The sequence below is a fragment of the Atractosteus spatula genome, chromosome 20 (assembly GCF_055471065.1).
Source record: "Atractosteus spatula isolate fAtrSpa1 chromosome 20, fAtrSpa1.hap1, whole genome shotgun sequence".
Taxonomy (NCBI): Eukaryota; Metazoa; Chordata; class Actinopteri; order Semionotiformes; family Lepisosteidae; genus Atractosteus; species Atractosteus spatula.
Genome location: NC_142725.1, coordinates 13,776,459 through 13,789,431, shown reverse-complemented (window position 1 = coordinate 13,789,431; position 12,973 = coordinate 13,776,459). Strand labels below are relative to the sequence as shown.

The window sequence follows — 12,973 nt, the reverse complement described above, 5'->3', positions numbered from 1 at the left end:
ACGCATACGCCCACATACTCAAAAATGCATCTAGACTTGCTAAACACAACTATTGAATGAAATGTAGTCAAAATATTATCAGTTATAGCACACCATTAAAAATCTGTACTAATTTTCAATTCAAAATTACACACACATTTCATTGTGGGTCGGGGGGTTACTTATTTTTAATGCAGACAGATGATTGAGAAAGAATGGAGCAAGCCCTGAAAATTAACTGCACTCTCTGAAGTGGAAAGCATAAAACACAATACTGCCCTCTAGTAAGATCACCAGAGAACAACTGGTTTTAACAGTCTGACAGCAGGTGATTTCCTAGAATCAGCTTTAAGGACCATTTCCAAAGGATTTACTCTAACATTCCTAGAGGTGAAGTGGAGTGGAGAGGCGGTGTAATTCTCAGGAACTTTCCTGCTCTGCCTTGGGAAACTCCCATTCCATTGGCTTATTAAAAACATTCTGTGCCTTTTATTTGTGCAATAAAAGTGTCTAGTGCTAGAGTGAGCCGGCTCAGTGCGGTGAGAGCACAGTAATGTGACAGCAGTATGTGTCACATAAGAGCTCCGGCTATGCTGGCTTTTCCCAGCTCCGCGGCGTGACAGGCCAGGTCTGCTGAAAACTTGAAGTGCTTACAGGACATTAGCTTCAAGTCATATGATGTCCCTGTGCTGTCACCAGTCTGAGAAAATCCACCTCATTTGTGTCTAATGGGCAAGATATGACACTTTATCAGAAAGGTTACATATGAGGAGATACTATGGACCCCCTTGTGTGCTTAGCTGCCTGTATCCCCTCTCATCCAGCTGTTCTAGCAGGTGAGATTCAATAACATGATAAGGGTCCCAGTCACTAGATTCCATGATACTGTGTAGTGTTACCTATTTTTAGTCTTTAACTCCTGCTCTTAATTTACCCTTGTGTGCATGGGTGCTATAAATAAACAGTTCAGATCTATTTAATATGTTCTCAATTGATGGGCTTTTATAGAAATAGAGCTCAATTATATATCCTTCTATGCAGGTTAATGAGAATATTCTGGCGTTTGCTAGCTTGCTTGTGCACACATTTGTATCTGTACCTCCACCACCTGTAGTAACTAGCAGGAATGGTCTTTGACTTTAAAAAAAGTTTTTTTTTTTAAGTTTCCAGCAACCATGAAATACTACCCGTTGTATACTTGAGCTGTTTGTGTCTGGGAAACTTACATTTAAAAAGTAAACCATTACAGATATAACAAAGAATAATTTTTTCTTACCACAGTGTCAACTAATTGTTTCAAAAAGGCACGTGAACTGACAAAGCTAAAAAATAAAGGAAAAAATGTGTGCAGGTGTGAGAAGTGAATTATTAATTATTATAATTCCTTATGGTTTTAATTGTGTTAGGCTTTCAGACAGTAAATAATACTTCTTCTCACCAAAATCTGTTGTAAGTACAAATGCTGTCCTACACAAAGTGTTTCTGTGGTACTTTGAGAGAAAAGAGGAACGAAATAGCTAACTGGCGCCCTCTCCTGGCAGATAGTGCGTACTCACTCAACACTGGCGGTGCTTTTGTATCATTGTCCTCTGAATAACATCTTTTTGATAGCTTTGACAAGATAAGATATTCTTTCAAGCACCAAAGATGCCGAATTCAAGTAGAGACCGTGCTTCATGAAACAAATGATGTATATTTCTCAAAGGTGAAATGAGAAGCACACAATTGGTGATTAATGTGTATCTTTGTTCAAATAAACAATATTCTTTTAAAACGTATTATTTTCTTTTAAGAATAAAATATGTTTAGAATATATTCTTTGTATTTCTTTGATTGACTGATTTTCAATGATAAATAAGTAAACGATAAAATCTTATTTATTATTGAATTATTGTCCCAGCAAAAGCATATCATACTCTGTTTATTAGTGTGTAATTTATTGTGACTATTTAAATTGTAGCTGTGAGCTTTTAGTTGATTACACGTGAAGATCTCAAAATAATACACAGATGACTATGACATTTTTTTGTGACTGACAAGTCTTTAAAAGTTTTATTTAATTTTTCACAATGCCATGCTTGTAGTTTTCTTTCTAAATTCACGGCATTCGTGCAGCAAAAAGGATTTGAAACAACAACATAAACCTAATTAAAACAGAAATATTCATGAAGCTCCATGTAAAAGAGAATTTATAAACCTAGAAATTTAGTTTTGCTTTGTTCCACCCAATGTAAATTTCTGGCATTAGCAGTGTGCAACAACAAAAGCTAGCTTTTCAGTCTGCTCCTGTGATCAGCCAAGTGCAATTACACCTGAGGTTCATTTTATTAACAAACAATTGAGTCTTAGTGTACCAGCCTTCTACTTCACTGGCAAGCCAGATCAGGTGAGCACTACAGATAATTGCTGTAATCATGGAAACAAGGTAATTTGATGTAATTTTTTCTGAATAAAACTGTGGCAAGAAAGGCCTATTTTTTTCTCAAGAGGACCACATCTGAATAAAATAATTGTTCATGCAAATAACTTGTTTGTAATCTTCCGTCCATCCATACACAGACCAGCATGTGAAAAATACTTGTAAATGGTTCATGAATTTGCATTATAATTGTATTCTAAAGCTGTAGCTTCTGGGACAATTTGTAAGAGAATTATTTCTTTTGAGATCATTATAGATCTATCACATAAAACCCCTTATTAAATCTTCTTCCCAGACAAAATTGTTCTTTTCTGTTGATATTTCCTCTTTTTATAGTCAAATGTTTTTATTTCAGACTGCTCTAAATTTTTTTGTTTTAGAGTGTTTCATTTAATCCTATTACAATTATACAGAACCTTTCAAAAGTCCTTTTTGAAGGGAAAACAGGAAGAAAGATACATTTTGACTAAAAGTGCAAAGTCTTAATTCTGTTGTGGATCTTCCTTAACATAAGAAAATACTAAATTTAAAATTAACTCTAAAAAACCTCGTCCATTGTGAAATGCTGTATGAAAACAGCATTGTATGAAAACCTGTATGCTGTATGAGAACCATCTTTCAACAGTAATCAATTCTGGGGAAAAAAATACAATATATACAATACATTCATATTCTGTCCAGAGGAGCCAGCGTGTTTATTCCTGATGGACTGAGCCAGGCAGCAGGTCAGTTTTGTTCCCTTGTGTAGAGAAAGCTGTCCCATTGCTGGTCCAGAGTCTGGGGCTAGCACCTTCACTGCTGCAGCTCTGGAGCCCTCCGGTCATTGATCCCAGAGTCCCGGGCGTGCCTGGGGGCTGCTCCACCAGCACCGACACGCACAGTGGGCTTTCTGGAGCTGTGGTGTGCGCAGGCTCTGGCAGAGGCCGGCCATTAGGGCTGTAATCCGCCATGGAAACTGGGGTAGTGTTCTCACTGATGCTCCAGACTGTGATGCTAGTGTTAGACTGTTAGAAAACAAAAATTAAAACACAGTACAGCATGTAAATAGATTGACTTTTTATTTGAGTCACTTGTAGGAAATACCCAGCTGAAAAAAGACTGAATTCATTTGTTTTTGCTCTTATTTTGTGATATGGACCCAGAAGATTGTTTGGCACTTTTTTAATACAGCAGATGTTCTGTGACTTGAAAACCCCCAGCATTGGCCAGTATGTTTCACACTATTTTTTTCATTGCAGTGTAGGCTAAAGGCAGTATTGAATATCATGTGGAACAGCTCTACCTAGAGAGCATGATGGCGTGGCTGTTACCACCACTGCCTCACATCTCTGGGCTCCTGGGCTCAGTTCTGAGCGAAGCAGTCTTTCTGTGTGAAGTTTACTTGGATCTTCTCCAAGTATTCTTCATGAGACTTTCAAAAGACACGTTTGTTGGTAAGTTGACAACACGAAATCGTGCTTTCTACGGGGAATGGGAAGTCCTTTTCTATGTCTCTTGGAGTGCACAATTTAGTGTTGTTGGGAGTCATTAACCTGCCCTGTCAAGAGTGGCTCTTCTGCTGTATGATGCCAGCCCTTGAAAAGCTGAGATAAGGTTCAGTGGAAAAATATGTCCCCACCTGCTCAACAGATGCATTGCTCCCATCTCCCCCTTTCTTGTTTCTTGATAGATTGGGATTCCAGTGACACACCAGGCTGTCATTCTGAACGCTGTAATTCTTGTGGCCTACCAGCCAGTATGTGTTCATTTTACCTTTCCCCTGAGAGCAAAGAGAAACCTCAGATGTAGGCATATATTTGCATCTTCCATTGTATGCTCACTTGATTTGTAATTTGTAAGTGGAGAAGTGCAATATCATTCTAAAGAAACTAGGTCTGTATTTTAGCGATTTAGAGGAATGAATTGCGAATCCTTCCTTTGTTCCTTCCCTGTATTGCTCCGACCGTCAGAATTTATTACAGCTTTAACACTACAAAACACCCTTAAAGAGCTCAACACCCTTAAAGGCCATTATCTCTTGTACTCCATGAAAGAAAATCACACAATAATTGAAAGGTTAATTATACTCATACTGATGTGACAGGAGCTAAGAAGCACTAACACTCATATAAAGATAAGTTCCCATCTGTGTAACTTTGTGTCATGAGAAATTAATTACCTGAAGTGCTTTTAATAGCCTGATTACTGGAAATACCTAAAAATTACAATTTAATGGTGAATTCTAAGTCTCTGTAAAATTATATGAAAAGCAGACAGAAAGACCATTTGTAGATGACATTTTTGACAAATGCCTATACTACTGTACACAGTAGTAATCACAATTGTCCCTATATTTATATGTACAATATGTGTATAGCAATCACCTACAACTTTATACTACTTTAAAACTTTATATTTTTTATAAAAACATGCTACTGTATTTAATGCAAAACCAAACCATCTCCCCACAGTTCTTTTAATAATGTGTGACAAGAGACACTGTGAAAAAAAAATGAAATGTCTCCTGTATTTGTTCTCATTAAGATTGGTTGAATATATAAAATGAGAATACTGACAGAAATCTGGGAATGTTTTTATCTTTCTGAACTAAAAACAAAGCTTACATTTATAAGACTCAGGATGTGCGAGAATGAACCGGCCTGGGAGATGAGATGGCTGCCGCCTCTAATATTACCTTAACTTCTATTTCCCCTCTCAGCTGAAGCTCATAGGCATCATCCTTTTTCAGAGCGAGGTAGGTGGCAGAGCTGACATGAACCTTTTGAGCTGCCATAGAAGAAAAAAACGTCATCACAGAGCTGTGGTGTATGGCACAAATCTTTAACACTATGCAAAATGAATTTGAATTTGAAGGGTTAGTTTCAGATATTTTAGGTCCCACTAGTTTTAAGATCTCTGCCTTGATTCTCAGCTCCATATTACATTCATGGCCTTCACTTTCCACGTCCACATTCTCTGGACTCGGCTTCTGTGTGCCCCCAGAACAATGTCACAGTGCTGCTCTTATGATGGACAGTGATCCTTCAGAGTGCTTCTCCCTGCTTTGCACTGAGACTGGAGAACAATCTTCCAGAGGGCATTAGTGCTGGCAGCACTGTGAGTTCTTTTAAATCAACAGTGAAAACTTTAATTTCCTATCTTGGCTTTCACTGTTTCTTTTGTTTTATTGCCGTTATTCTATATCAGCCATTGCATTTGATACATAATGTATATCCGCATGATTTATGCATTCTGGGATTTTATCTTTGAAAAAAACAGATCTTTTTTTTTGTTTTTGGAAAAGAATACAGAAATTGTTATAATGCAAAAAACAATCCCATGTTCTCCCATACATACACAGGGACCTGATTAAACAAGCAGAAGCAACAATTTTGACAGGAAATTATCCCTACAGCAGTAATAATAATTAATTATTATTAATTGTTAATTGTTAGTGTTATTATTATTACAGCAGTACAACAGTAAAATCCACCCCAAACCCCCTCTACCCCCAGCCCATCATCCCTGCCCCGGTGGCAGCTTCCTCCTCCAGTATCCAGAAATCCCAAGAATCCACACCCAATGTGTAGCTCTGTAGTGTTTACTAGTGAATACAGGCTTAATGTATATAAACTATACAGAAAACTACCTAGGCTCGTCCTCTGTCTTGGAAAGCAACCTGAAAGACCGTGTGTTAGTGTGATAGCAGGAAACAATGAGATTTTAACGATGGACTCTGCATCTTGTAAGACTGAAATAACCCCGTCTCTATGGCGATATAATAACTGAAAATATTCATGACACAGTTCCCGGGCTTGAAAAAATGAGAGCTCTTTCTTCTAACAAAAGCTGAATATTCAGACCCACTGCTGCAAACAAGAGAGCGTCTACCTACGCAGGCTGGTGGACTCCATCCTCGAGGCTGTGTTGACAGTGTCTCCAAACAGGCAGTATCTCGGCATCTTGTAGCCCACAATCCCCGCGACACAGGGACCTGATTCAACAAGCACAAACAACAATTTTGACAGGAAATTATCCTTACAGCAGTAAGGATGATCCTTTCAGCATCATTGTAATAAACTATTAGTCTTCTTTATTTGCTGTCAGAACTGCTTTACTGGAGCATTCTGGTGTATCTGCTCTGCACATGGTATTTTGTCACAATAGAACGTTTCTCCATGAGAAGTTAACAGACTGCAGGCCCAAACATTAACACTGTTAATTGTCTCTGGTTTCTGTATTACTTCTGTCAATTGTGATTTATTAAATCACCAGGTAAGAAGTGTAGAAACCAAGAAATTCGAGCTTGAAGTGTTCGTTCGTCCAGCCAAGCTTTATTGTTTGCATACAAGGAACCACAATAAGGACCATAATAGTTATAGTACCTATCGTAGCTCAAAGGTGATATGGTCCTACAGAACTTATATATATTTTTCCTCCCCCCTCCACCCCCTTCCTGTCTTTGATGCAACTCTAGGAAATAGAAACCTTCTTTTGTCATCAGGAGTTTAGTGTAAACATTCACCATTTGGGTAAAGATTCACCATTTGGGGGTAAGTACAGGGGGGGAAGCATCTGTGATCAAGCAAGCGTGATGGTCACAGTTCATCATGTAAAAGCTGTTAGCAGGCTCCATCAGAAGGAACAGAACATTAAAGTTCTCTATAATTTAGGCTCATACAAAATGTACCTCAAGCGAACAGGAGGATTGAAGCAGTCTAGCTTGTATGAATCAGAAGAGTGAGAATGTGCCCAGGCTAATAGGTGAGCAAACAAGAAGAACAAAATCAAAAAGAAGTGCATTAGAGACTAAGATTGCACTTCTTTGCATAAAGGTTTACAAGAGTTTTCAACAACCTATCCAACTATGCAGTAGAAAAATCCTTTGTCCCCCAGTCTCCTACCTTTGGGGTAGGAGACTGGGGTCAGTTAGCTGCATGGATTTCTCTCATTTGGAAGCCTTCTTATAGCCTTACCTGTGTGGATGCCAGCCCTGAGCTGTAGCCGTTTACTAGGCATGTGTGGTATGGGCACCTGCCGCACAGCAGCCACCAGGTCCAGGGACATTTTGGCAATCTCATCAGCGTGCCGGTCCCCATTCCTCTCCGGAAGGCCACTTACCACCATGTAGGCATCTCCAATAGTCTCCACCTGGGAAGAGGGAGATCAGGAATAGCCTTTATCCAGTTAGAATCGCCTTTGGGGTACAATTGGAAACCATTGCAAAGAAGGAGCAACCAGCAGGTGGAATTCATAGCATTTTTTCAGCAGCTTAAACAAACTATTTTCTTTGAACCTCAGAACTGTGTTGTTTTTTTTTTTTTGTTTTTCTTCTGGCAAACCAAAGAAAGAATCTAAACTGCTAAGATGAAACAAGCCTGGGGCTGCTTTGTGCTTACCTTATACACGTCATAGGAGTCAATGCGGGTGTCAAAGCACATGTACAGGTTGTTCAGCATCTCCACTACCTGCAGGGGGGTGCACGAGGCTGAGATAGCAGTAAAGCCCACAATGTCCGAGAAGAATATTGTCACCTGCCCAAGGGAAAGGAAACCACCTCTTAAGGATCTTAGGTATTCAACGTATTATAAAAGTAAAAACAAAAGTAAACATGGAAGGCAAATGAGTTTAACTGAGAACTGAGTTATGAGTTAAAACAGTAATGGAAGCTGAACATAGAACCGAAGATTTTTGAATTCCCTTTTGTATTAGTACACTTAATAATAATAATATGCAATTATCAGACACTTGTCACACATCAGCTGTCAGTGGAGTAGAAGAACTTAGAGGGGGAAAGTAGAGAAAGTAGAGGGGGAAATTTGGTCAGGACACCAGGGTAATACCCCTACTCTTTGCAAGAAACACCCTGAGTTTATTAAAAACCACAGAGTGGGGACCTCGGTTTTAAATCTCATATGAAGGACAGCATCTTTTAACAGTATAGTGTCCTGGCTTTCAAAACATTTCTGAAACTCCACAAATCAGTACATGTACTCTGGAAGCAAATATAACATCACCTGGACTTCTCTCCTCTGTGTATTTATTTTCCCAACATACGAACATGTAAACAAAAAATTCTAACATTGAAACAGTGTCCATACTAGACTTTTATAGCTAGTAATAGTCAGCATAGTTAAAAACTGAAAACAGAATCTCTACCCATGAGAGCCTTTAAACTTCAATTTTAGTTTTTTTGTGTTATTTTTATAACTCTAGCTCTTAGCATTCCTGTACTATTGTGTGGTTTTCCATTGCTTTTACACAGTTAGAAATTAACTCAGAATAACATGCATTTCCTTTCACTGAAGAAGACCCCAAATTTAGTCCACTATTTTTCTAACACACCAAATCAGCATTCATTTAATGCAATCAAATACCCACACGAATGAATCGATTTCTATGTTTGTTGCTTTAAGACCCAGCTTGCTCTAATGGATCAAGCAAGCCCTAATGAGATGAGCATTCTTTTCACCTTCATAATCTGTCTTATCTCCTAATGAATATGTAATACTATAATTATAGGTAATTATTTGGACAATAACTGCAAATAATATCATTCATATGCTCAGTTACATTGCTCTGTTCCCAGCTCATCTAAAAGCAATTGTCTTCTTTTGTGTGCAGAAAAAAAGCAGCCTGCTACATCTTTTAGTTTTGTCACTTGATATGAAATTTCTGCAACAGCAAGCAGAAAAAAGCTATTCACTTTCTTTTGATTATCATCAAAGTCTTCTCGAAAAAAGACAAATAGTACAGTACACTGTTTTTTCACATTTTCTGATTTTTGCGAGAGAAATAAATCAAATTGTTATAAGGAATTACAATGCTAACTGGGCAATGTGAGGCACATTCCAGCTTAAGAAGACCACAGATAAATGGTTAATTAATAATGATTTTAATACATTGTTTTAATTATTTTTATAATTTTAAGAATATAACAAAAAAGGAAAGGACGGGCTATTCCCTTTGCTTGTGTCCAAATGTTTGAGGCCAATGTGCTTTACTCTCATTGATATGTGTGCAAATCGCACACTAACCTCTCAGATCCTTGTGACTTACCTTTCACATAAAACTGTATCGTGTTCAGCCATCACCTATAGCAGGGATCTCCCGCCATGGTCCCAGTAGATTTTCTGGGTAATCTTTAGATCCGAATTTTCTAAAGACTTCAAAAATTAATTTAAAACAATACAGCAGGTGATTTTTTTTTTAAATAAAGTAATAATGGAGTAATACTCCAAATACCAGTCTGCCCTAAAAGATCTGATTCATTAAGAAAATAAGAACATCTTACTTGCTTAATGAATCACACTTTCAAATGTTCCCAAATGTGATATAGGGTGACCTATAAGACACCCTATAAGATTTACATGATCTCCAAGACATGGCAGTGTACCTTACCTTCTCATAACTCTCAGCTTCTACGTGTTTCTGCTGACGTAGCTGCTTAGCTACAGATTTAGGTAACATCTGGTGCAAGAGGTCTTCTGCCAGACGTCTCTCCTGCTTCAGGTCCTCGGTTCTCTCCTTTAGACTCCTTGCATAGTTCTCTATCCACTCTGTCATCTGCTTAAAGGACAGTAGCACTATGGGATAGATGAGACAGGCAATAGACAGCAAGCATAGCTTGAGGCTCACAGTGGAGATGAAGTCTCTTGATTTCTTCTTCAAAGTCTGTCTCGCCCTGTCCAGCAAGCAGTCCTGTACATCACCCAGCCTGTAAATGACTGCATCGGTGTGGCTGACTGAGCTCATGCTGAAGGAAGTCCACAAAGGCAGGAGAATTGGAGGCTTTCTTAGCCCCATTGCATGCTGGGATACATTGCCCTTTTCCAGCCAACAGCTCTGCAGATTCTCTGACACCAACATAGCAAAACTCAGATGGCTCACCGCGTGATACCAGGAAGTCACAAGGTGTTGATTGGGCAGGGATGAGAATGACTCCATCATGTTTCGGGCGGCCACTTGGAACCTCAGGAGAAGTTTAAGAGACAATACATCTGCCCAGTCAGGATTGAACCTCACTCTCCAGATATCCAGCTCTGGATCTCCCCAAAGGTCCAAGAGCTCTGAAATGGTCAAAGAGAAAGCAGTTCCTGTGACATTTGTATCTGAGCCTTCCTTTTCTCCTGTGCCATTAAGGACAGTGGGTAGCACCAAAAGAAGTGTCTGACAGATTTCCTTTTGATCTTCAGCACATAACTGTCCAGAAACATTAACTTCAAGATCCAGGGTTCGACAGAGGTGGCTGATTCTCGGTATGATGTTGGTGGATAAATGCCGACAAGCTCCAGGGGACGTGGCGTTACAGGAGTCTTGGTCACTCTGCAGCTCCCGGATGAGCCCGAGAATGAGGACGGTCTTGCACGAAGTGAGCTCATTGAGCGCGGCCTCGGTGTCCCGCCAAACCTGCAGGCTGGTGCCGAGGTCCACGGACACCGAGCCGAGGAGAGCCAGGAGCGAGATGACGCAAGCAGTCAGAATCCGCCGAACCGTCCGGTTGCTGCCAACATTCGAGGAGGACGAGCACCTGTCGAACATGACACAGCACCCCCGAAATGTATCACAACAAGTATGTCTGTGCAATGTTATTTTGCTTTGTAGCACATTCAAAACACAAAGAAAACGAATTCCAGATAAAAATGTTTTTTTTTATATATAAATTATTGTTTTATATATAGTGTTATTTTTTTCCTCTCACAACGAAAGAATTTTTTATGCTACAGAAAAAAATACAATTTATACCAGCCTAACTGAATCGTAATAGTTAATTTGCTTTCGAAACTTTGAGAAAATATTAATTTAATTTACCGTTAATTGTCTGCCAATTATTATTGATTATTGTTGCAAAATATATGTTTAGAGTCATTAAAGGCATTTATTTCTGAAAACCAACTCAGTTAACTTTTGAAGAACTGGATCACCAAAGTGATCTCTGATTTAGGCTATGCAAAATATTTATTTCCCATTTGTTCTAACTTCTACGTTCTGTGTAACTTTGGCAGAAAAAATACACACAGTTCGAACAAGACATAGCTTTAATTAATAAAACATCTAATTTGAAACAAATTATTGAGCGACTTTCTATTTATCAAGAGAAATATAGTTTACGTTCCTCATCAAAGGGAAGTCATTTCTATTTAATACACATTAAGCAATTTGTACACAATTCTGTAACTCTGCTGAAATTATCTGTTGGGATATTTTTTTAATGTTTGTTACTAACTTTATCATATTATTTCATTATTTATTCGATGGACCGGAGTACTTTCCCACAGTATAGTTTCGCTACATTCTGTGCTTCTGGAATAGTCTCCGATTTGATCCTACCGGGAATAATCGGCTTTCTGTTAATTAATGATATTTCATTATGCCTTTAAAACGTCGCATGTAGAAGAATGCAAATGCTTTCGATCTTCAAACACTTAATCTGTACCTTACAACAAATATTAAAGGTCCGTTATTTTTTGTTACAAAATTTCTTGTCCTGTTTCACTAAAATATTTTCTTGGCCCGGCATTAATTACATTTTATTATGAACAATACTTGCTTAAAACAATAAATATTACATTATTACAAAAATATTTAAAGCGAAACTCCGAAAAAAATCATCTTGTGGAATAAATAAGGCTTTTCATATAAAAAACTGAATAAAAATAAATCTTCCATATTTGCCTTTTTATTTTCTTGCTCAATACCCTGGATAAAATAGCTCCATTAAAGTGTGGACTTTTTTACTCTAAATCCCAGTTGCTTTCTGGATATACATGAAAATATATAAAGTTATCTATAATTGTTCTGCAAGCATTTTCCAATAACTTTATACATTGCTCTGTAAAAATGCTGGAATATTTCGCATAGACTTTTTTTTAACATGCACAACCTTTAGATAAGTAAATTTTTAGAATTTATAACAACGAATGCTTGTATATCAGTGTGAAACTCTAACATGTGGATTTAATAATTACGTTGTTCTTTAAACAATAAATATCAATATCGATGTAAGATGTAAATATTCAATTTATTATCTTCAAACAGCGACTTGTTTCTATATTATTTTCTTTTTATAGTGTAAAATAATGCCTTAAAAGGTTTATACTATAGGACAGATTATTTTTAACCACAATTTTTGAAAGCTAATCCCAGTGTTAATATTGTAATGTTCCCGCTGTGATGCTGTAGTATTAGTATGATTAATTCGTTTCTCTTGCCTGCAAAGTTCACAGTCGCTCTCGCTGTCCTCTTTCTTTCTTGGCTGGGATTTCCTGTGCGGTTTGGCTTTCTTCTGTCGGATTTTAGTAAATGTCCCTTTCAGCGACGACGAGGAGAGCGCCCCAGAGGCAAAACAGTCCTTTTTCATAGACCTCCCTACTCCTGACATCAGATCCTAATTAGTGGGTTACAACTTGAGCCGCAAAATTTAATTCAGCTACCGAGGAAGCTCAACTTCCAAAATAAAGGTCTTAATTTCCGCATAAGCACGGGTTCGGTGTCAAACAATCTCTTGTTCATACAACCTGGATGCCAAATAATGATGGAAAAGCAAACGGTGACGTTCCTCCTCTATGATTTTATTATGAAGGATTAGTAGTGTCA

At 38.1% G+C, this 12,973-nt stretch overlaps 1 protein-coding gene across 1 annotated transcript; it reads right to left on the bottom strand.

Annotated features, from left to right (window-relative positions):
- Window positions 1-3,093: 3,093 nt before the first annotated feature.
- LOC148817588 (uncharacterized) lies at window positions 3,094-12,758 on the bottom strand. The gene is made up of 8 exons (XM_088938270.1): window positions 12,589-12,758; window positions 9,779-10,907; window positions 7,777-7,911; window positions 7,354-7,528; window positions 6,273-6,371; window positions 5,073-5,164; window positions 4,017-4,157; window positions 3,094-3,402 (listed from the first exon to the last, which is right to left on the bottom strand). Exons 1-8 carry the CDS (start codon window positions 12,756-12,758, stop codon window positions 3,094-3,096), a joined length of 2,250 nt encoding a protein of 749 aa, XP_088794396.1.
- Between the last annotated feature and the right edge of the window lie 215 nt (window positions 12,759-12,973).